Source organism: Columba livia, chromosome 5 (assembly GCF_036013475.1).
Source record: "Columba livia isolate bColLiv1 breed racing homer chromosome 5, bColLiv1.pat.W.v2, whole genome shotgun sequence".
Classification (NCBI taxonomy): domain Eukaryota; kingdom Metazoa; phylum Chordata; class Aves; order Columbiformes; family Columbidae; genus Columba; species Columba livia.
In genome coordinates, this window is record NC_088606.1 from 43,155,422 (window position 1) to 43,179,463 (window position 24,042).

Below are 24,042 nucleotides of genomic sequence, written 5' to 3' on the forward strand. Positions count from 1 at the left end.
TCTCATTTAATTTTTCATCTTGTTCATAAATGGCTGAAATGCGGGGGTTTTTCATCTGACTGTATATTTGGAAAGGGATGGTGTATTTCTTACCCAAGTGTTGCCCAGAGATCTGTGTGGTTAAATTCATTTTAGAAATCATAGACAGAGAAACATGACAATAGGCTGTTTTTCTAGGAAAAACATACTCCTGAAAGTCCTTTTCTCAGTCAGATTTGAACAGGCTCTTCTTGGGCCTTCATAATGATGGTATAGAATTTTTTGTTTAGCCTTTCTGCAATTGTGGCCTTGTGCTAGTGGTTGAGCATTGTGGCTAGTGACTGAGAAGATGCACTTTCCCTGGATAGTAGGAGAGAGAACAACCAAAGATGACGCTGAGCCCACAGGTTCCTGACACGTTACTGGGGAGATACCAAAGATTTTTGTTTTCATTAGTCAACTATATATGTTTTTTTCATTTGCTTTTTTTGTAGGCAGCCAAGTAGTGATAGTGTTGCTCAGACTCCTGAACTGCTGCGACGTTACCCTCTAGAAGACCATGTGGACTTCCCTCTGCCCCCTGATGTTGTGTTCTTCTGCCAGCCAGAAGGGTGCCTGAGTGTGCGGCAAAAACGTATGAGCTTCCGTGACGACACTTCCTTTGTCTTCACGCTCACGGACAAGGATACAGGTGTCATTCGCTATGGAATCTGTGTCAACTTCTACCGCTCCTTCCAGAAGCGAGTACCCAAGGAGAAGGGAGAAGGCACAGGGGGGCATCGAGCTCGGGAAGGACAGAAAACCTCCAAATCTGGGGATGCATCTGCACCCCAAGAGGAAGTGGGCACCGAGAGTTCGGAGAGCGGTTCTTCGCTGCAGGCTCCAAGTACAGAGTCAACCCCAGATGTGAACCGGTCACCGCGCACTAAACGTCTGGCCAAAGGCAGCCATCGCTCCCGGAACAGCACTCTGACTTCTCTGTGCATCCTTAGTCATTATCCCTTCTTTTCCACCTTTCGTGAATGTCTGTACACCCTCAAGAGACTTGTGGACTGCTGTAGTGAGAGATTGTTGGGCAAGAAGTTGGGGATTCCTCGTGGGGTGCAGAGGTATGTTGAAGGGAAAGAGAAAACTTTTTTCTCCCGTAGTTTGTGTCCAGGGCTGCAGTTGTCTGCATGGCAGATTGTGGCTGCAGGTGTGCTTGCAGAAACAGATAAACACCAATGGTAGATCTTTTTGCTGTTTAAACCCAGGATCACAGTAGGCAAAAAAAAATTGTGGTGATTTCTTTAAAACTTCTCTGTCTGATTCTGTAACCTGATTTTCATGTTTTATACACCTAAGGAGGCACTATCCTAGCACCACTGACTGAGCATGATCTTTTCTGAAGCTGAGCACAGATGCTGTTACCGTTCCTTTGGTGGATAAGCTCCATGGCAGCGTGCGTCAGGACTGATTCTCTGGCAAATTAGAAACAGCCAAGAAATAACAGAGTGTTTCCACTTGGGGCAAGAGGGAGATGATGAAAGTGTGCTTAACGAGCTTATGAAACAATCTGAACTTCAGCGTGGGAGAGAAAAGACTAGAGAAGCAGGAACGGCTGAAAGAGATCAAAGTACAATATTTGAAGGGGAGAGGGAGGAGAGGTAGAAAACAAAGGAGTTGTCTAGGAAGCATATGGGAATGGGGGTTGGTAACAGCAAATTAACAGGAACTTGGTGTATTTTTAATGTAATGTAGTAATCTTACATATCTACTGTTGTAATGTTGGGTATGTAGCAAAAGCTGTTGCACTGTAGGGTACAGAAAGAACAATACTTTTATGTATGTATATCGGTCATGGATGTGTATCTGTGCTATTGTGCCTGACACCTACATTCCAGGATGATATTTTCCTTTCCAATATGCTCACTGAAAAGTGAAAATATAAAATGAGTCTCTGGAGAAGGAGGGAATTATCTCAATAATAAGATGGACGGGGCTGTGAGGTAGCTCATAATATGAGTTAAGTAGCTTGGTACACTGCAAATTAAACTTGTCAAAAGCAAAAAATGACAGGACATCTCTAATTTTGATCTTTATAAGCTCGTTACATTTTGCATGAAAGGGGAAATCTCTCCTGTTCACAGAGCAGTGGCCTACTGGGCTACTGCCCTGGAATTGTTCTAGGAGAGTATCCTGGGCTTATGACCTGAACCCACTGACTGTTGGGGAAAATATGATTCTGCCAGAACGAAACTTCTCCCTTCCCACCCCATCCACTGAATGTATGTATCAAGGGAGCTTATTTTACCACTTGGTTTAGTCTGATAATTACTGAGGCAGAAGAAAGCTAAATTTCATGGGTTTTGTCAACTCTGTGAGCTCATCTGTTTTTTGAAAGTGGTGCTAAAATATTCCAGTGTTTGAATGGCATGTGGTATTCAAAGAATTTGCTCTTGTTGGACATAATTCTTAAAGAGAAGAACTGAGTGACAGGTGAGGAAGGCGAGAGAAGGAAAGCTGAGCGTACATCTCTGGGAGAAGTAAAGCAGCAGGTTTGAATTACCGTGTGATTTGCAAGCTGTGACCTGGAAAAGTAGAGTAGTTTTGAAGTGGTGGCAGAATAAAGGTGAAACTGAATCCTTACAGCTTGTAAAAGGTTGAGCCTGCCTGTTAACAATCTAATGCCCTGTGCATTACAAGAGGCTGAAGGAAGAGTGGAGGATAAGAAGCACCGTGGTTCCTGACATGTATATCACTCAGCATAATCTCAAATTGCCCCTCTTTTGACCCCTTAAATTTCCTTAATTTTTCTTCCTTTATAAAGCCTCCAGTGTCATCATCTTATTTTCTTTTTCCTTCGTCTTCCTTCGTCTTCCTTTTTTTTTTTTTTTTTTTCTAAATTGTGAACCGTGAGGTAAAACCTCTAATCTGAACACATACCATTCTAAGGGATCTATTACAATAACTGAAGATATTTATCAGGCTGAAGTTTTTTGCAGAATGGCTACAGCAGGTTTGCAGGCTTCACTGCTAAAGTGAAAAAGCCACTTTACTTCCCTTGTCAGACCCAGTTTCAAGTTTTGTAGCTCTGAAGGCCCCGGGCAATACTGTACATGCATTTTGGCCAGCCTGTCTGTGAGCTACAAGTTTGCATATCGCTAGCTTGGGGCATGGAAAAATTGCTGCTTATTTTGCTAAGGTACCTAAATGCTTTCTAGACAGCTTTCAGGAATTTATATTCTCAGCTGAAATGCATCCATTCTGGGTTATTCAGCTCATAAGAATGATACAGTGCAATTTAAAATAGGATGAAAAAGGTTATTTTATCGTGCCAAAACATCTGGGAGATCTTGATGTGACATATTTCTATTATCTCGGGTTTAGTTCCTGTTCTTGCAAAGATTTGTAGGACTGCTGGAAGCAGAATCCTACAGTGAATCTGTGTGCCACAGTTCTGGTTGAGATACAAGAGCATCCTATGTGCATGCTGAATTTCAAGCACCAGGGTGATGAGAGATCTTCAGAGATCTGGACTGAACTAGAACCCTTTTTAGATGAATGAATGAACTCCCGGATGGAAGTGATGTACTTGTGTTGATTCCTACTAGACACATACTTGTGGTGATTCCTGCCACAGAAAGGTTTATACTTCCCCACAGCGCTTGTTTCAGTAAGCTTAAATCCCTGCCTTCCATTCCTCTGTGTGACCAAATGCTTGTCAGCTGCATCCTTGAACTCTCAGTGGATCTGCCCTGTCCCTGCAAGAGCCTTGTGGAATGGCTGTGAACTGAAGCTCCTGGAGTATTAACCGTGTTGTTCTCTCTGTGCAGGGATACAATGTGGCGGATTTTCACAGGCTCCCTCCTGGTGGAAGAAAAGTCTAGTGTGTTGCTACACGACCTGCGGGAGATCGAGGCCTGGATCTACCGGCTGCTCCGCTCGCCGATGCCTGTCGCTGGTCAGAAGAGGGTGGATGTGGAAGTCTTGCCACACGAGTTGCAGCCGGCTTTGACCTTTGCCCTTCCCGATCCATCCCGCTTCACCTTGGTGGATTTTCCACTACATCTGCCTTTGGAGTTGTTGGGAGTGGATGCTTGCCTACAGGTGCTGACCTGCATCCTTCTGGAGCACAAGGTATGAAGGGAAGGGTTGATCTTTGACAGGCACATAGGAAGCTCTGCCCTCTTCAGAACCAGGGTAGGCTGGATGCTTAGAACAGCTGTCTCCTGCACTGCCTGGAGTCAGTTTGTCTATGGGGGAGGGAATATCTCCTTCTGAGGTTCCTGTTTGGAACAGTTTTGCTCTCACTCAAGCACCTGAAGCTTGTTTTCAGACAGATTAATGGAGGGTTATGAGTTCACAGCTCTCAAATCAGAGGCCTACAGGCTGTTATCTTTGTGTACCCCTGAGGGGTAGTATTAGAAGTGGATGGTTGCTGCAGTGCTAATGTGATTTTCTTTGGTTGCAGGTTGTATTGCAGTCCCGAGATTATAATGCGCTCTCAATGTCTGTGATGGCCTTTGTGGCTATGATCTACCCGCTAGAGTACATGTTCCCAGTGATCCCTCTGCTTCCCACCTGCATGGCCTCTGCAGAACAGGTACAGATTTTTCCTTTATTGGTCTTTTGCAAAGGACGTTCCTGTGATGTCTGAAGCTTATATAGGTGTAGTGCTTGTTTCATTCCCTGCTGTTTTCTCAGGGATTGTAGCAAAGTCTGCCTTGCAAAAAATGTTCTTTGAGCGCCACTAACGATTTAAAGTGTAGGTAACAGCGCTTATTTAGGATATCGTCAAAGCATGCTTAATGAACAGCATGATTCAAAGCAGTAGTTCACAGTAGGTCACAAGCAATGGACTGAAAGGCCATAGATCCACAATTTAACCCTCTTCCCCCCAATCGAGTATTAAGGTTTGTTGAGAAGGGTCCAGAGTAATACTTAAGGATGCTTGAGGGCTCTTGATTCAGATTTTAGAAAGTGTTTACTGCAATTTATTCTTCTCAGAAAAATAAAGTGTTATGTCAGCTGGGAACCTGGGTTTTACCAATAGTCAGCTCTCTGCAGAAGCTCATTATTTTGCCTGGAAAGATAGAATTTAGGTCATCTTACTATTTCAGTGCTATCCTACAACTGATGCTACAGGTTTGTTCTTGTACTGCCCCTTGGAGGTGACCAACTCTTCTAGATTTAAAGGATAAATTAGCTTCCAGAGCAACTGGTCTCAAGCTGCTACATGCCTCACTGATTTAAACCTTCTCACTTTGCTGATGCCCTTATCAGAAACAACCTGAATTTCCCCATAGGTTTTTCACATAAATTTGAAAAATTGTGTCCATTTCTTCCGCTTCCTGGAGATGTTATTATTTTGAAACCAAATTACCATTACAAGAGTAAAGGTAAAGCCTTTGCAAGGGTAAAGCCATATTTACAATGGCACAGACTCAGTCTGGGCTGAGTGTGACTTGCTGCTTCTCTTGTTAGGCTCTTACTCTGAACATTTTTTTTCTTGGTCCATGATAGATGTGGCAAGCTGTTAGATTAGCTACGTTTTTTTCCAAAGAGTCATCAGCCATGTAAATTACATCCCTGGGGACAGGGAGGGGGGCACAGGAGGTGGAAATTTATTTTCGTCTAAATGAAAATTGAAGCGCTATGAGCAGGAGCTTTTATTCTTCTTCTTCCTTTTTGTTTTTTTTTCTAATATTTCTACTGTATGGAATTAATTATATATTTATCAATGGCTTCCGTGTTGTCTCCGCTGCTACAAACATACTACATTCAGTAAATAAATGTTTGGGAAGAACATGGTGATATCAAATGCAGATCTTGTCCTTATTAAAGTCCCTCTTTCTCTCAGTTGCTTCTAGCCCCTACACCTTATATCATTGGTGTTCCAGCAAGTTTCTTCCTTTACAAACTGGATTTTAAAATGCCTGATGATGTATGGCTAATTGACCTGGATACCAATAGGGTAAGTGGTGCCCATAAGGACGTGGTGGCTTTGTTTCCAGGGAACTGTGCACTTCCATCAACATACCCACTGAGAATTTAAGAATGCCCAGCCTCAGTCTGCCTTTGCCACTCCTGCCTTCAACTTTAGGATTCTGCTCCTTGTCATGTCTCAAGGTCCCCATTTCTTTTGCTCATAAGGCTTTCTTTTCCAGTTAATCCATCTTGCTATATGGTTGGAAGATAAATCCACAAACAAATGATAAAGCTGTCTTCTTGAGTAATTGTGACCTGTCTCTTATAGCCTAACCTAAGAAACGCTTAGTCTGATAAGAGCCTTCTGGCAGCATTGCTTGTCATGATTCAAATGGGACTGTGTATCCCGCTTCCCACTGGGGCATGAGCAAGGCTGTTTCAAGGGAAATATGTATAACAGCTTCTACCTGATGGAAATTCCAAAGGATGAGTGTGGGTTCACTCATGCTTCTCTTTTTTGTGGTAGATAATAAAGTAACTCCTCTGTTGCTTGTGATATTGTAAACAATAACAACCATAAAGGAGTGAAAATCAAAGTATTGATGCAGATGTCTGTGCCTGGGGGTTGTGGGTTTTGTTGTGGTCGATTTTTTGTTTGTTTTTAATTAATTATTTTACTTTATGGCTTTTATGCTTTGGTCTCTGCAGTTGTGGAGATTCTGGAGTTTTTGTTTTAGAAATGATTACAGCTGGGGATTTTTTAGTCTGTTGCTGTGCTTTAATTCCAGGTGATTGTTCCCACAAATGCAGAATCTTTGCCAGCACTGCCAGAACCAGAAGCTTCAGAGCTGAAAAAGCATCTGAAACAGGTAAGAAGCACTTTGGGGAAAGGACTTGGATTCAGTAGAACTTAGCAGAAGCAATCTTGCGCAGCTCTTCTGCTGTACTGGACAAGAATGCAAGTCAGCAAATGTAAAGCAAAATGTGTTGTAAGCAGGTGTGTATCCTGACACATCAGATGGATGTGAAAACATATCAGAGTACTAGAATACTCCTGTGCAAGAAAGTGCCCCTTGGTCAGTCATGGAGAGGTCTACTCTGCATGTGGAGGTGGGCTAATCAATAGGATGGCTGATTAAACATTATAGGGGTGTCTTCTTTTGAGCTCCCTAAGCTGTATTACTTTCTAACATTGTTTTCTCCTGACTAAGCTAAATTCTGTTTCACATCTCTCCGTAGTTTTCTCCAGAGGACTTCACTGTAATTTTTGTTACCTGTTTAATCTTTTGCTGTCTCTGCTGCTTCCACCTTTGTCATTTGTAGGGGAAGCACAGGACTAGGAATTTTCTGACAGCCTGTTTAAGATGCCTCTTTCATACAGCTGGCCAGTTAGAACATCCCCCATGTTATAATGTAACAGCATATTGAGCTTCAAAAGCAGTGTCAGTTGGTACAGATGTTAAGTGGTAGGTATCCAGTTGCTGCTTTTCTGTCTTAATGGAGAGAGTTGATTTGGAAAAGTGAGTGGGCACTGAGGTTATAACTGCAGTTAATTTCTTAGCCAGGTGAGGGATAAGTTGAAATGCATTTGGACACAACAGATGGTTTGGTTTTTACTGTTTTTTGGGGCTAAACTTGTTTCCAGTTGGTGCAGAAAGTTCCAGATTCCTCCTTTACATTTGCCATGTGGGCTTTAAACTCTGACTTGATCCATCAAGCTATGATCATCTTTGTTCCCCCTCCATTCACAGATCTGTGTGTGAGGTCTCAGTCTCTCCTCTCAGGTCCTGCTAAGCCATTAATCAGCTTGGGTCATCCTGGCTGATCGTGTCAAGCAGGTTTTATCTCTTTATTTCTGTTTTCCTTATGCATGCTGCATGCAGTATCTAAAGGTAAAGTGTGTTACTAATGTGATGAGTTCTGCTCTTTCTCTCTCCTTGTAGACCAGGAGAGCAAAGTGTGTAACCTCTATGATACCCCGGTACCTGCTGCCAGCACAGATGGAAGCAATGTGTTGCTTGGAGTTTTGTTAGATCCACCTTCCCCCCACTTCTGCCTCACCCCCTTGCAATTTCAGGCACTATTCAGCAAATCTCTCTCACTAGGGCAAAATTGGATATCAGAAGAACAAACTGCAGTTTTCTTGAAGATGTATTTAAAATTCTCAGAGCCTTCACCCAAATTCAGGTTATAGCCCTATGTATTCCTGTAGGCATTATCATTAAGAACTGACTGTTGGCAAAGGAGAAGGAGCGCTATTGGTTGCCGTACAAAGTAGAGAAGACTAAATTGTGACTCACATCACTAAGGCTGTCACTTTTGTGTGCCTTTGGGTCTTAGTGTCAATGAATAAAATTCAATATGTCTGCTTTTAAGCTGCAGTAAAAAGTTTTTAGCTGCATCAATAAGAGCAGCAGCCTTTCCACTTTCCAAAGTGGCCAGATGTGAATGTTTGGGGGTGGGGCAGTTATACCTCTTTCCCAAGATGTGCCTATTTTCTGGTCCCTTTTATTTCCTCTCATTTGTGATATTTGGTAGTAATAGATATTTTTTTCCTTCCATCTGTTTCTCTGTGGTCATGTGTTCGTCTTGGCTCTGATGGGCTGCTGGTGTTATCATATGATCTTCCATCTTGCCTCCAGTGTCTGGTTAGCATGACTGCAATCACTCAGAAACAGCTGCTCACTCCTGACAACAAGGTTCTTTATTTTATTGTTTTCCCTTCAATTTTCCATTTTACCCTTTTCCTTTGGAATTTTGGTTTTTGTTTTGTTTTGTATATTTATTTATTTATTTTTTAAATAAAAAGATGAATATGCAGTGGGCAAATGGGAGAAATGAGGAAGATTTAGGTTAGGTCTGGGTGTCCAGGACTGATCTACCACTTGTGCCGCTCCAGTGCGTAGCCTTGAAAATGTTATGAGGGTTGAAGGGGATTTTTGCTTTATGGAGAGGTGAAGACCCCATTCAGATTGGAAGTGGAGCTTTGCAGGGTTACAGGCAGATGTCTGAGCAAACGTGTCTCCACATTGTCCTGGGATATCAAACTCAGTGGTTGAACAGCCAAGTTTCAAGGCCTCTAGATCCCAAGATGTATCCAAATTACATATGGGAATAACTCTACAATAAGTTGTACACAATGCCATACTACTTGTGGTCCAGTTTGGACTGTCTGTTTTCATGTCATGAATGATCTAGCAAAGTGGACTTTTGTGCTGCTTCTTGGCTGGCTCCAGGACTGTTTCAGCATTGAGGAGATCATTTTGACAACCCACGTAAAGGAGGGCCTGGAGGTATTTGTTTATTCAGCATAGGAGATGGTTTAAGACAAACTAATGGAGCATGCATAGTTGTTGCGATTGCCTAGAGGGCAGGGTAGCTCTGATCTCTCTTGTTCCTTGAATAACTTGTCTTGCTGAATGTGTGCATCATGTTGTCCTTTGTTAGGCACTGGCCAGCATGAGTCTGAATACTCAGCCCATTCTTAATCTAGAGAAGTTCCACGAGGGGCAGGAGGTGCCACTGCTGCTGGGAAGACCACAGAATGATTTGCAATCTACTCCCTCCACAGAATTCAACCCTCTGATCTATGGAAATGATGTGGACTCTGTGGATGTGGCTACAAGGTGAGGCTGAACTGGAAGGTAGTGTTGAGTCTTCATAAAGTCTGCACCTGAAGGCAGCACAGGTGCTTCTGTGTGTCCTGTGTTGGAAACAGCATCTTCCAGGTTCTACTGCAGAATCCACTTTACATCATGGCGAAAAAAGAGCAGAGATGACAGTGTTTATTTCAGATGTATTAACTGCATGAGCATGTATGCATCTTGAGGGAGTATTTTCTTGCTTGCGTTTTCCTGTAGGTCATCCGCTTTACCTGGACTTGTCAGTCTGCTATTGTAACCTCAGCTTAAATCACAAGCCTTGAACTACAAAATAGACTGGAGACTGGGTTGTCATCTTAACTAGCGGAAATGAGAATGATGTCTCTTATTGGGTTGGTCCTGGTGTTGAGATGGTGAATTAAAACAAAGTGATTTCTTGCGTTTTGATTTTATTTTTTTTAAAGACAGCTGTTTTCTAAGAAGACTTAGGTTTTTATACTGGGTTACCGTTCTTCAAAGGTTTGAAACATTGCATATGGCATACCTTTTAAAGACTGTTTGTTTTCTGTTCTGTTGTGTTCTGTGTTTTTATCTGATATATTGTCCTCTGTTTCTTTTTAGGGTTGCTATGGTGAGATTCTTCAACTCACCAAATGTTTTGCAAGGTTTCCAGATGCATACTCGCACTCTTCGTCTCTTCCCACGACCAGTGGTGGCCTTCCAGGCAAATTCTTTTCTTGCCTCTAGACCAAAGCAAACACCTTTTGCAGATAAGCTTTCCAGGACACAGGCAGTAGAATACTTTGGAGAATGGTCACTCAATCCTACTAACTATGCTTTCCAAAGAATTCATAACAGTAAGTTTTGGCCTTGCCTTTTCTGCAGTTGAGTGTAATGCAAGATCTTAAAAAGCAGAGGGATTCTAGGGAAGGACTTAGTTTTACACCATGTTATTCCTGCTGGGGAGGGAAATCCGGTTCAAGGAACATTTTTCTATTTTTATGTATGTCCTTATGTCTCTCTATCAAGCCAAACCTGCTGTTAGCCACTAGCTCCTCCAATTTATTTCAACTCCTGTCTTGTTTGCTTATGGAGAAGAAGTCTTGTAGGCTTCGTGGAGTTGAGACTATCCCTTCCCTTGTGCCAGACTTAGTAGGAGGTAGGCTGACTCTGAACAAAGCTTTTTACACCAATAAATGAGTTCAGTTAACTGTGTTCTTGTTTTGTTGTGCAGACATGTTTGACCCAGCCCTGATTGGTGACAAACCGAAGTGGTACGCTCACCAGCTGCAGCCCATCCACTATCGTGTTTATGATAGCAATTCTCAGCTGGCTGAAGCGCTGAATGTCCCAGTAGAGAAAGAAACAGACTCTGATCCCACTGATGACAGGTTAGTGGGGAGCATAACCCCAGGCACATGGTAGTTACTGCAGATTGCTGGGCTTTTCCTACTTCTCATTTGCAGCCTTTTCCTCTAGCTTGCCAGGCTACTGTTTCATTTCTTCTGTCTGGGCAGAATACTGACACCGAAGTAAACTGTCTCATTGCTCATCACAGCAACCTCTTAACGCTTTGCTAATGTCTTCTTAAGCCTTCATTTAATGTGATTCTCCATTTTAATTTTCCTGTTTTCTTTTGCTACCTATATGGCACTTGATATTTGCTATTTCTTACCACCCTAATGCTTTTTTTACTTCATACCGTTCTTTCTCTGGTTATTTCTGTTGCAGTACTACAAGTACTCCCACCCATCCTACCACTCTTCCAAATCTCTACTCAGTGCACATAGCTATGCGAAGCTTGTTGGTACTATCCACTGCCTGACACCTCCTTGTGTATTCAGTAAAATGGCAGTAAACTCTTTTTGTTATAGTAGTTTTGGCCGTATTTCCCAGAGTTTCGGATCTAGTTTTATTATCCTTCATTCTCTGCTAACCTGTGAGATCTTTCAGGCTTAGACTTGCGCATTTTTTACATTCTGTGCAGCACCAGTAGTCCTGACAGAGTGGGACTTATCATTAGTGGGAATGCTTTCACTTGTGATTTCCCGTTCCCTTGAAGTTGTCCTGCACATTCCCACTCACACTGAGAGTTAATACACTACTCCCTGCTCACTTATGCTTGACCTTATGAACTTTGCAGGGAGCCTTTAAATGTCTTCCCATATGTCTCTTGACATACCTCAGAGTTATTTTATTTGCTCTGACCTTTCATGAAGCTGATTTCTGACTTTTGCCAGAAATTTGTTTGTAGAGTCTGTAGTATTATGAGATTTTTAAGAGGCCCGTAAAAACAGTGCTGATTCGCAACACTCAAACAACAATCCGTGCTGTTGCTCCTATGCTGCCACTCATCTCTCTCTCTCACCTGTTGTGGCAGTGACAGTGTCGACTATGATGACTCAAGTTCCTCATACTCCTCCCTTGGTGACTTTGTCAGTGAGATGATGAAATGTGACATTAATGGCGATACCCCAAGTAAGTAACTCTGATCTGTACTTTCACAAGGTCCATATAGGTTCCTCTCCCCTACTCATCTGCACTGTGAAAACAATGTCTCCTCTAAGTCTCTGAATGAGAGTATTGTTCTATTGCACCCTTGCTTTGGGGTAAAAGTGTCCCCCATGTCCTTCTTCAATATCCAGGGGTAGGCTGAAAAAAGACATTTCTTCCGCTTATAGACAATGCCCTACAAAGGACACTGTGATGAGGAAGACCAGAAATAGGTGCTGCTGAACAAAACTGGCTCACTAGAGCGGAAACAACCTGCTGCTGCCAGTAAATACTGTACAATATGGGCAGCAAAGCACAAGCTTTCTCCTGCCTCTGCAGATTTGTTCTCAGTGCTGGCTTTAATGAGTCGCTCTGCCCTTGTGGGGACAGGAGAATGCCTTCTCTGTAGCTTATGTGGAGGCTGCAGCAATAACATCTCTTGTGAGAGTGGGAAACTCTCACTTTCTTCAGTAAACTAAATGTAGGAATGCCAACACATGTCCTATGTCCCAAGGGCAAGAGGTCATAATCATAAGTTTCAACAAAAAAAATTCTGTTTGGACATAAGGAAAAGATCTTCATGGTTAGTGTAGTTAAACAGGTTCTCATGATCACAGTAGAATGTCAAGCCTTGGAGACGTCCAAACTCAGTGGGACAAGGCCCTGGGCAAACTGCTTTAGTTTTGAAATTATCCTACTCGGAGCAGAGTGTTGGAATAAATGGCCTCCAAAAGCCCTTTACAACCTAAAATTTTATGCAAGTTTGTGCTAATGAGCGGTCCCGTCTGCTGGGCGCCTTTAGTTAGATGGGCAAAAGACTGGGCAAGGCAGTGTTCTTTAATGCAAAATGATGTATTTGCAGATGTTGACCCCCTGACTCACGCAGCCCTTGGTGATGCTAGTGAAGTGGAATTTGATGATTTTCAAGAATATTCAGGGGATCTGGATGAACAGGCCATGGACAGTGAAAACTCCCAAGAGAACAACCAGCCTCGTTCAAGTTCCAGTACTACAGCCAGTAGCAGCCCCAGCACTGTCATCCATGGCGTGAATCATGTGTGTACTGAGATGAGTTCAGCCCCAAGATCAGCGTGTTAGGATATAAAGAAGGGGACAATGCATGTAGTTCTTTCTGAGAAGGGCGAAAGCTAATAGGACTGTGAAACCATGCACAGATGAAATTGTATGTTCTTTCTGGACTTTCTGAGCAAGGTGGAGGTTACTGGTACCCTCTTATGCTGGGACAGAGCATTCTTCTACATAAAAGCTGCCATGCATTGAAAAATGCAGCATTAACAGAGACCAGTGGTCCAGGTTGTGACTGCAGGAATTCCTTTTACAGAGTCAGGAAAAACTTGATGTCTTAGAGGAACAGGGAGTGGGGTGGGGAAACTCATGAATCTGTGGTCGTTTAGGAAGAATGGGAGTTGCTTGCATAACCACCAAACGGGGTAATGGAGAGCCATTCTTCTGAGCTAACACTTTCCAGTAAGATCTGTTTTACAGGGGTGAGTCCCTAGAACAGTGCACAAATCCTGTAGCGTATATAAAATCCTAGATTAGAGCCACAGATAGTGGGGATGGGGTTGGGACCCAGTAACAAACAGCAAGGACCCTGCAGACTTCTCAGTTTGAAATAATTGTTCTTGTCCTGCCCTTCAGTTGTATGTAACGCAAGTTAGCGAACAGATCAATGATTTGACTGGTCCACAGGAGTCAGCAGATTCAACAGAAATGGAAGAGAAGCTGGTTGCTGGATTTTCAAATCTCCCTTCCTTGTCACTGCAACCAAGCTTTCCCAAGATAAGCTTGGATCGTCGTGAGAGTGACAGCGCAGCTGGCAGCATGAGCTCCTCAGAAGGGGCGGTGAGGAAGCGAGAGTATGACAACCCGTACTTTGAGCCACAGTATGGCTTTCCTACGGAGGATGAAGATGATGAGCAGGAAGAGAGCTACACCCCAAGGTTTAACCAGAATCTCAACGGAAGCAGGCAAGTCCTCCTTGTCTCCTGCCCTTCTGAACAGCACTATCGGGGTTTCCAGCTGCCTCCTGTACTTTAATGTTCCTTCATTCAAATGTCTTTTGCACCTGAAATGCATTATCGATCACTTTCATTTAATATTACAATTCTGTAAAGCCTTCTGGTTTGAGTAAAAGCATTTGCTCAGCTCCCTCAGTTCCTTGCTTTTATTTAAGCAGTAGGAGCTAACAGAATTATCAGTTCTTCCTAGAAATGTACTGGTGGGGTGTTGGTTGGTTGGGTTTTTTTGTTTGGTTTGTTTGTTTTCTCAAAGCTTTCAGTTTTGGGGGAAAGATAATACAGTGATTGATGACATTGGGTTTTCTTGTTATTGCTGTCAAAGCAGAACCCGTTCACCTCCAAATCCACCAATGCCCTTTTGCAGACAAATTTTTAATGTGCCCTGAAAGGTAGTAAAAGCCTCAATGCAAAGATAGTTCAATTATCTGGTTTTTCGGTTTTTGTTTCTTTGGTTTTTTGGTTTGTCTTTTTTCCTCTTCCTTTTCTTTTTCTTCTCTTCTTCTTTTTCAACTTTTCCACAAGGGTAGGGGTAGCATGGTGAAAACTGATGAGGAATGAGACCAGCATCGATCTTCCACAGTCATATAACGTGTCTGTTTGGGGCGGGAAGTGGGAAAGGTAATAACAGTTGTAATTAATTTCTTTGAAGGTCTCAGAAGTTACTCCGTCCAAACAGTTTAAAACTGGCCAATGATTCTGATGCAGATTCAGATTCCAGGGCCAGCTCCCCGAACTCTACTGTGTCCAACAACAGCAGTGAAGGTTTTGGGGGCATCATGTCTTTTGCAAGTATGTACTAATGAATTAATTAAACTGGTTTTACTTACTATGTTAGAGTTTTCAGAGCAATGAAGTAGAGGGATGGCTAGTCAAGAGAATGGCTTGGTTGGCAAATAGTTACCAGCCGTCCAGAACTCATGTTGGGAGCCACAGGACCTATTTAACTTTCAGTGCTGATAACTACTGCTTTGTGTGTTTTTCAGTAAGAAGGACTTCAGTTATGTGGCTAAGCCTTTGAGTTATAAGGCACTTTAGGGCACAGATCAGAAATTCTTTCTGTTTCATTTAAACAAAAAAAATGTGCAATTTCACGAGGTTGATACAAAAAAAATCTCACCGGTGGTATGCCTTCCGTGCTACCATGTTGTGTGTTTAGGTGCTAACTTCAATTTCTTGACTGTGCTCACTTACTTTCAGTTATATTTTAACAATAAAATCTATAGATGTGGGAAAGTAATCTCGAGTTTTTTAATGAGAGGAAGAAGATACAGCCGGTTGAGTCTTGCACTACACTGGTGAGCAGTGCATGAAGTTTGCAGCAGTAGGGAAAGTATATTGGATGTTTCTGGTAAAGTGATTTTTACTGAAATAAGGCTTCAAAGAAAGAACCAAAGCAAATTTAAATAGTACACTGACATTTTATATTGACATCTTCAAGTGTTAATCAGCTCATTGATTTACATGAGATGCTTTCAGGCTTTCTACAGGCTTAACCAGGTGACAATGTGTTCTTGTGTTCTTAAGATCTGTCTGTACTAGGAAGAGCTTTTGTTTTCTCCTAATGAAGGGAAAGCTTCTCTTTTAAGACCATACTTCTGTGACAGATTTACAGTGTTTCACAGGCCCAGTGCACAATCCTCACTTCAGAATTACATTTTGTAGAGATCTTCCATCATCCTGTTCTCTTTTGTGACCCCTACCATTCATTTGCTCCTAAAAAGAGGATCAAACTAGAAGACACAGCTGACGTGAGGTTACCTGTCTAAGTGAAGGAGGACAGGTGGATATTGCTGTTACATTTAAGACTCAAAGATACAACAGCAATGATTGTAACATGAAAGCTAAAAAATATGATTCTGTACAATTTAAAATAATCTGATTAGAGATATGGTTGCAATATAAATGGGATGACGTTATGCTTGTGAGACTTTTGGGTAATAAAGAAGAGCTTCATCATTAAGCATCTTGAGTAAGAAGGTGAATTACTGGAAGTTTAGAAAGTGTGTGTAGTGAACATTAGGCATTTGTTTTCTTCTTCTGTCATAGGCAGTTTGTACAGAAACCACAGCACAAGCTTCAGTCTGTCCAACTTAGCCCTACCAACCAAAGTTGGGAGAGACAAGAACACTCCCTTTCCCAGCCTGAAAGGTAACTGTTTTTCCTTTTGTCTTCTACAACCTTTACAATTCTTCTGACTGGAGAGTCTGAAGTCTTACCCCTAACAGGAATCCTGAGATTGACGGAGTTTGGTAGTTTGGGTAGTACCTTTCTTAAGTATCAAGACAGTAAATTCTTTTGATATTTCTTGGTCAGACTTCGTCCCAACAACTGGGCTGTCTTGGGGTGGGAGACTGTTGAGTCTAGCCTGTGTTAATGGATACACTATGAATGTTGGTTTTGTTTTGTACTTTGTTTTATTTTTGAGTACATAGAGTAAAGAATGGGAACCAAGAGGTAGGTCCTACTTTTGTACTGCCACTGTCTTCCTGATTAGCCTTTGGTAACTTGTTAGAGCAGTGATGCTGCATTTGTAAGTGGGGATAATACCAGCCTCCCATGGAGAATGCCGTTTACATGGGTTTCAAAAGTGCTTATAGTCTTTTCAGTTCACTCAATAGAAAATTTCTGATCAAAATCAAATTATAACCGTACTTCAGCTCAGTCGGAGTGAAGATTGGTCCCTAACTTCTGTGCACAATCTTTCCCTTGGAACATCTCCTGTTTGTCCGCAGTATCATTAAGTAACATGTCTGAATGGGCACTAGAGAAATGACCCTGTTACTGTGAGGAGTTAGACAGCCTGGTCATCCTTGTACCAGATGTAATAACAGAGGAGTGAGCATGTGCCGGTGTTTTAGCGTTGAGACCTTTTCAGTTGCTAAACTGGGCGAAGGTTTTATTTTACCTTTGGAGTTATTCTAGCTGATTAGAACTTACTGCTTTTAATATGTTGATTTTTTTTCATTTATTTTTTCCTCCTCATCATTTTCATCGGTAAAGATTACTTTAATCTGGAAGTGGGAAGGGATGTGGATGAAGGTTGGTATGATGTTTTGCTGACCTTTGACCTTGTAGAAACAAAGGCCAAAAGCTGGTTTTTGTGTTTCTGCTTTGGACTTTGTTTTTGAGACAAGTAATCATTCCCTGTGTGTAAAATGAGGAGGAACAGGACTGGTATGGTGAAAACACTAGCAGAGATTCTGCACAGCTGTTTTTGACAACCTTTTACCAGTTGATTACATTTTCGTGTCCAGTTGCACTGGATAAGAAACATGCTTCATGTCAGGGTTATTTCCATGAATAAACTTAATGACTGATTACATGCATTGGAAGAAAACAGTGATGGGGTTTGCCATTCCACGTTCATGCTTTGCACCTCATCTTCTGCACTTTGGTGTTCTTTTCTTGACTGTTGTAGGGTCTTTAATGTTACTATGCAGATATGAGGATGGGATTTCTGTGGAGTAGCTCAGTCCGTTTTATGCATGTGCAAGTGTGTGTGTGTATGTTTGTGTTCATTTATGTGTGCATGCTGGCTCACTGGGATTCCCACTGGGCACTTCACTGTTTTTTAAATGTTTTTGTCTCCGTTGTAGAGGTATAAAATTGCTGCATTAACTTGTTCTTACCAAGTGTGTGTGGTACCCTGTGTTTCTAACTGTAATGGGAAATGATGCTGGGACTCCATCTCATTGCTGCTGTTTGACCACTTTCCATCTACCTTTTTAATTTTTATTTCATGCACATCCATTGATATTTTTTCCTCAGTGATGCAGATATTTTTGATAGTGCCCTTGAAATATGACGTGTGCAGTAATGTCCTTGAAGATGCAATACATTGATTAGTTCCACGATGCCAAATTTCAAGTCAAGCACTATCTCTGAGATTAATTACCCTGGCCCTTGATGTCTTGGGCTTTCAAGCATCCTTCCTGCTCTAAGCGTCATTTGGGTTTTGTTTTGAGGGAGGGCTGGGAAGAAGCTGGTAGTTGGATTCTTTTGATGCTGATGGTGGGGAGTGTAGATATTGTAGTATACTACTAATTGTATATTTTGTGTCCCAGTATTTGGGTTTAATACTATAATGGAGATTATTACTGAAGCTGGCCCAGTAAGCAATGAAGGTGGGTTCCCTACAGCATGAGCTGTGCATGATATAACAATTTCCAGCATTCCCTGTGCCTGCCTTTGGGCTACCTTTCTCACTGGGTAACCAGTACCACATGATCTATACTAGTCACCCCCAATGCATTATGCTTTTACATATAGTGACTAATTTGAAGATGGTTCTTGCTGTGGAACTGCATGCAGAGCAGCCAAAATTTTCCTGCCTTTCACCTACTGCTCCCATTACCATCTTCTCTTTTTCTCTCTGCATTACTCCCATTACTGTTTTCTGCCGATGTGTGATGCTAGAATATGATATACGCTGCTGCTTTTTTGGAGTTTCCATTTTGTTTGAAGTCTGTTACCTGTAATCCGAGTAGGTGTGTTAGCCAACCTTAGCATTGCTTGTTAGTGTCCTGGGATTGGACTGTTTTCCTCCCACCCCTTCCTCTCATCCTGCTTCCTCTCCTCTTTAGGAAACAGACGAGCCCTGGTGGATCAAAAGTCTTCGGTCATTAAGCACAGCCCAACAGTGAAGAGAGAGTCTCCATCGCCTCAGGGACGAACTAGCAATTCCAGGTAATATTTTTCATTACTTTTTGAGTATAAAGTGTTGTTAGGGTGGCCTCATACTTGGCCAATGTTTCATCGAAAGTCTAGCTGTTGAAGACTAAATAGTACTTCTCTGTGGCCTTAAGCTTGCACATATTATTGTCCAAGAATATTCAGTATGGATGGTCTTACTGTTATTAGCACAGATGAATATTTTCCTGTGCTCCAAAATGTGTCCTCTTTCGTCTGAGATCCAAAAAATTCTAGGTCCTTACTTTTACTCAATATTTATTCTTTGTAATTGAGTGTGTTCTGAACAAGGTGGTCTAGCCAGTCAAGTTTTAATGCAGCATGCAGAGAATCAACTCAGTCACATGAAGCAGTTTGATTGCATGAATTCATGTGGAATGCTTTTGTCAGCCTTGGGAAGGGACTCAGAGTGGTGCAAGTAGACATTACCTGACCTGCGCTTTCTCCTCCCCTTCCTATGGAGCAGTCATGGGTAGTGTGAAATTTCCTTTGAGCTGCTGTGGCTGAGAGACAAGCAAGAACGATAACTGCAGTTCAGACTGGGGAAATGCAGCATGTTGTGCAGGATTTCCCTTCTTCTTACCATTCCCTCCCCTGTGGCAAAACAAACTGAAGCAGTGCACAGGGCAAGGCTGCTGCAGTAGTGCTGTTAGTAGCGCTGTGCTTCCTCTTTTGAGGAAAGCCTGCAGGTCGGACAAGGCTGCTGTCAGAGAAGGTTGTGGCATAGAGGATTCCTGTGGATTCTGAGGAGTGCTTTGAAGGTGAGAAGTAGAGCGGTAGCTAGAGGGACTAGAGGAAAATCTGATTACAGCTTATTATAGGAAAAGAAAATAAAATATTTGATACTGTATCGACAGAACAGAGCTTGGGCTGTGTGTGGTTATGTTAGCAGCAGGCTAGATTTGAGCTTTCCTGTGGTAGGAAATGCATTTCTGCATGTGTCTTGGCCATATCTCTTTTCCTATGCAAGCCAAGGTAAGCAGAGGGCTAACTTTTGCCTGCTTCCTCTTAAATCCATCAGTGAGAACCAGCAATTCCTGAAGGAGGTGGTACACAATGTTCTCGATGGGCAAGGTGTTGGCTGGTTGAACATGAAGAGAGTCCGACGTCTGCTGGAGAGTGAGCAGCTCCGTGTCTTTGTACTAAGCAAGCTGAATCGCACGATCCAGTCAGAAGAAGATGCTCGACAGGATGTCATACAGGATGTGGTCAGTGCTGAACTCAGCAGGGTCCTCACACCTGGTGTCTGCTGAGGGGCTGTTTGTAGAAAGTTTTTGTTAAATTGCCTCCTAGGAGCTGATGTTACAGTAGTTTTGGAGTTTATGTTCTTGAGTTACTATCTCACTTCTGGCACAGTGACACTGATGGGCTTTTTGTTGCAGGAGATCAGCCGCAAGGTTTATAAAGGTATGCTGGACTTGCTGAAGTGCACCGTGCTGAGCCTGGAGCAGTCATATGCAAATGCTGGCCTGGGAGGCATGGCCAGTGTTTTTGGCCTGCTAGAGATAGCACATACTCACTATTACAACAAAGGTAAAGAAGAGCCTTCATGAGCATACAGTGTTTGTGAATCAGACAAGATCCTTATTGTGAAGGTAGCTGTTTTGTGGCTTCTGATATTTCAGGGGTTTTACGACACTTTCAAAATAGGTGAGAACTGGACCATTGTTACTGAAATCACTAAGTACTCTTGGAAAGTCTGACAACACTTCTTTATTTTTCAGATTTTTCTTAAAATCTCATTCTTAATGCAAAATAAGAAAATGCATGCATAAGAAAAAAGAGCAAAAGATGACAAAAAAGCTGCCTCTCTGCTTCATATCTGACTCAGGTGTAATCTCAAATGATGAAAAGCTGTGTATTTCATAGTAGCGGAGGGGTAACATCTGCTAAACACCTTATAGTTGGTGTTCTGGGTGGCTTTTCTTCAGAGGTGTTAGGAGTTGGCTTAGATGCCCTGTGGGTTACAGGTGTTCATTTCCAGTTGTGTTAGAATGCTGTGGAAGGTGAGGAAGGCTGTTGTAGCATAGCAGTCGTGACTGGGGGCAATTAGACCAATCTTGGTAATTGTCAACTTTTTAGTCTGACACTGATTGTAAGCAAAGTTATAGAGTGGCTGATGTAAAACTCAGTGGTGTTAGAGTGAAGTCTTGCCAACATAATGCCAGATGCCATAATTTGATGGTAAATAGAGTTTACCCAGTAAGTTAATTGTGGTCACAGTAGACAAAATTTTACATAAGCTCTTAAAGCCTTGATACATCTTTGAAGGACTTCTCTCACTATTGCATAACATCTTGATTCATAGTCACATTTTAGCTACTTAGTATGTTTTCAAAGGGTTGGTGCAGATATTTCTAGAAATGTTTTATAGACAGTATTTCTTTTTCCAAAGCGTTCTGTTTTGTTCAGTTTGCAAATGTTGTATACTATTTGAACAGCACATGATGCATATAAGTTATTTGTCTAGAGGAAACTGAATCTTAATAAAGCATGATTGTGAATAACTTATTTTAATATGGCTAAACTCAGGACTTATGTTTAGGAACAAGGACAGTTTGCAATAATAGCAGCATTGGGAACTATGTCCTAGGAAGCAGTGTCTCTGAAAATGGCAGCTATGTGTGAACTTCCCACTGTTTACTGTGTCTCTAAAAGCTGGAGTGGCGGGCACTGTGTAAAGCTGGGAATATAGATTGGGGTGCGGCTATTGTATTGTCTCCAGACATGTCACTAACAAGAGCCAGAGCTGAGGTAGTGCTTCCAGTTCTGATCATCACATCTTGAAAAATTGAGGTTTCTGAAATGACCTACAAAGAACTGGGAAAACACCTTTGCTCTGAAACATGGAGGTGTTCAGTCTGTTGAATGTTTGGTGTTGATTGTTTTCAATTATTATCCAAATGGAAAGGTTTTGCTTATAGCAGAATCTTTAATCTACTGGACAGAGATACCACAAGGTCTGCTGGTATGACAAATTTAGATATTAGGATATGAAATTGTGACTATTAGCCTCATCAGCTATTGAAACAGTTTGTGCAGGTTTGCAGAAGGGTCTTTACAGAAAACCTAATTTTAATTATTATGTTCTGAAAGTTTTGCTGTAATTCGAACCGTGAGTTTTGGTACAGTGAAAAATCCATACTGCCTTTGGGGATATATGGTTATAGGAAGCCTCGGAGAATGATGGAAGAGCTATAGCTGATTTTTTTTTTTTCCTTAACTGAAGTTTAATTTAGTGTTACCCATCAAAGATGATTGTATTTGTCATCTCTGTATTGTGAGAGGGGCTTGCTTATATGCTAGAAATAATATTCTTGGTAGTTTAGGCAGAGTTGTTTAATTTTGCACAACTCAGCAGAGGAGATACTACAGTTACTGTGTCAAAGAAGATTCCTAGGTTTCAAACATACAGGAGGGAGATAATTTGAGTATCCTTAAAACAGCATTCTGGCTTTCTCCTCTACTATTTCCACCAGTGTGTCAGACTATCTGCAAGCCGTGGTGACCTATGGGAACAAATGTGGGACTGAGCTGTTTCAGTGTCAGGCTTAATTATTTAGGTGAGACCATCTGTCTCATCTTTCTCTTCCTGCTCTTATTTCCTTTTTCCTTATGTTTGCTTTTTTTTTTTTTTTTCTCTTTTCTTTTTTTTTTTTTTCTTTAAAGAACCAGAGAAAAGAAAACGAAGCCCAACGGATGGATCTATCACTCCAGTTGGCAAGGATCCTGCATCATCTCCAAGAGTGGACCCAAAACCTGCGATGCAGCTGCCTGTACCTCAGCTGATGCCAAAGGCACCGAGCCCTGCAGGCAAAGGACCAAGGGAGTTTGACACAAGGAGTCTAAAGGAAGAAAATTTTATTGCTTCCATTGGTGTGTATTGAGGTGCAGGTGAAGTGCAGGAGGGGTTTCTATTATAGCATTAGGTTCTATTTGCATTTTCTCCATTTTGACACACAACATTGCTGCTGTAACATGCTTCATTTACACTTTGGATCACAAGGAACAATCATATGTGTTTTCACTCTACTCTTGGATTACATATCCAGGGCAGTTTTCTCCCAGAAGCTTTCTAAACTTAATTGTTTCTGAACTTCACTATGCTTTAGACAACTTTAGTTTTTGTTCTGTGACTCATGTTCACAAGCAACAGGAAATGGCAAAAGGGAAACAGGGCCAGCAGGATTTTGTAAAAGGGCAACTTTGGAAGGGACTGTATGAAACAAAAGTTTTCTAATAATTGCTGATTACCTGTGGATTATCTAGATTGCATCCTGTCAGAAGTGGAACCCAGGATCTGCTGATTGTTAATAAAAACTGCCCAAAAGATTTTAGCAGTAGTGTTACAGTTTCAGTGAGCAGGACTGATGGATCTTCCTTCTATGCAATAGCAAATAGAATGCGTGTCCTAAACAGCATCTGCTAGGCTGGTCACTAGAAATTTTCCCAGTCTGATTTCTTAGCTGATACAGCTTTTCTTTATGTCTGTAAAAATGTTAGGGATAGGCTTTAAACTGTTTTACCTAAAAAGGGATTTACAGAGGGAGGAGGGGCTGGATCCAACCTGCTGTGGATTGTGAGCAAGAGAAGAGTATCATCAGCACATGAGAGAAATTCTTTGTCAACTCTAAAAATATATCATGTTAAATTTTAGCCGTTGCTTCTTTTAGCCTGTTAAAAATAATTTTTAATGGAATCATCAGTCTACTGTGAGGCTGTACCTGCAGTATGGGGCGTAAGACAAGGGAATGTGTGTATTGGGCAGTTTTGTGGCAGGAGCGCAGACCTTCTTCTTAAATCCACCTCATAGCTGCAGGCTGAGTGGTGTCAAGTCCTTCTGAACTGACACTGAACCCCTCTGACTCGATTTGCTTTCTTGTTTCCAGAGGTAATTTATGGAGGCGGTTGCTCGGAAACTAATCTTTGCACTCTATTTGAAAATCTATCATGGAGCTAAAAGAGATTCAGATTTCCAGCATTTCAGTTTAGTGGTTTGGTTTGCTCTGGGTACTTCATTTATTTTCTTTAGAAAAGAGAAAAAAAAAGTATACTTCAGATAACACTAAGAATCAAACAGATGCTAGGCTAGTGTTCTTCTTAAAAGTGAAGAGAGATCTTTGGATTACTGAGACTGCTTCTTTCACTCAGATGGAATTAAAGCCTCACAGAAATGGAAATTGTAGAAGTCAGTCCATGTTTGTGAAGCATCATAAGAAGTGCTTTTCCAAAGAAGTGCTACTTAATGTGTTATGTTAACCGCTGTTGCCAGAATATTGTCCTTAAACAATCCACAGTGTTCAAGGACAGGCAACAGGTAAATTCTT

At 41.8% G+C, this 24,042-nt stretch overlaps 1 protein-coding gene across 37 annotated transcripts in view; it reads left to right on the plus strand.

Annotated features, from left to right (window-relative positions):
• Positions 1 to 24,042, plus strand: part of MADD (MAP kinase activating death domain) — a 74,265-nt gene that overhangs the window by 16,022 nt on the left and 34,201 nt on the right. For 6 of the 37 annotated variants that reach the window (XM_065065918.1, XM_065065939.1, XM_065065926.1 and 3 more), the window contains exons 3-22: positions 474 to 1,088; positions 3,795 to 4,098; positions 4,433 to 4,564; positions 5,822 to 5,935; positions 6,678 to 6,758; positions 8,532 to 8,588; positions 9,337 to 9,515; positions 10,113 to 10,348; positions 10,726 to 10,881; positions 11,868 to 11,969; positions 12,847 to 13,040; positions 13,647 to 13,975; positions 14,676 to 14,815; positions 16,073 to 16,174; positions 17,027 to 17,065; positions 18,091 to 18,150; positions 18,610 to 18,712; positions 19,737 to 19,923; positions 20,098 to 20,248; positions 22,385 to 22,591. In XM_065065918.1, coding sequence (XP_064921990.1) covers positions 474 to 1,088; positions 3,795 to 4,098; positions 4,433 to 4,564; positions 5,822 to 5,935; positions 6,678 to 6,758; positions 8,532 to 8,588; positions 9,337 to 9,515; positions 10,113 to 10,348; positions 10,726 to 10,881; positions 11,868 to 11,969; positions 12,847 to 13,040; positions 13,647 to 13,975; positions 14,676 to 14,815; positions 16,073 to 16,174; positions 17,027 to 17,065; positions 18,091 to 18,150; positions 18,610 to 18,712; positions 19,737 to 19,923; positions 20,098 to 20,248; positions 22,385 to 22,591 — 3,488 coding nt within the window. Of the gene's footprint in view, positions 1 to 473; positions 1,089 to 3,794; positions 4,099 to 4,432; positions 4,565 to 5,821; positions 5,936 to 6,677; positions 6,759 to 8,531; positions 8,589 to 9,336; positions 9,516 to 10,112; positions 10,349 to 10,725; positions 10,883 to 11,867; positions 11,970 to 12,846; positions 13,041 to 13,646; positions 13,976 to 14,675; positions 14,816 to 16,072; positions 16,175 to 17,026; positions 17,066 to 18,090; positions 18,151 to 18,609; positions 18,713 to 19,736; positions 19,924 to 20,097; positions 20,249 to 22,384; positions 22,592 to 24,042 lie in introns of all 37 variants that reach the window. The other 31 variants (XM_065065920.1, XM_065065929.1, XM_065065937.1 and 28 more) reach the window with 16 other exon arrangements.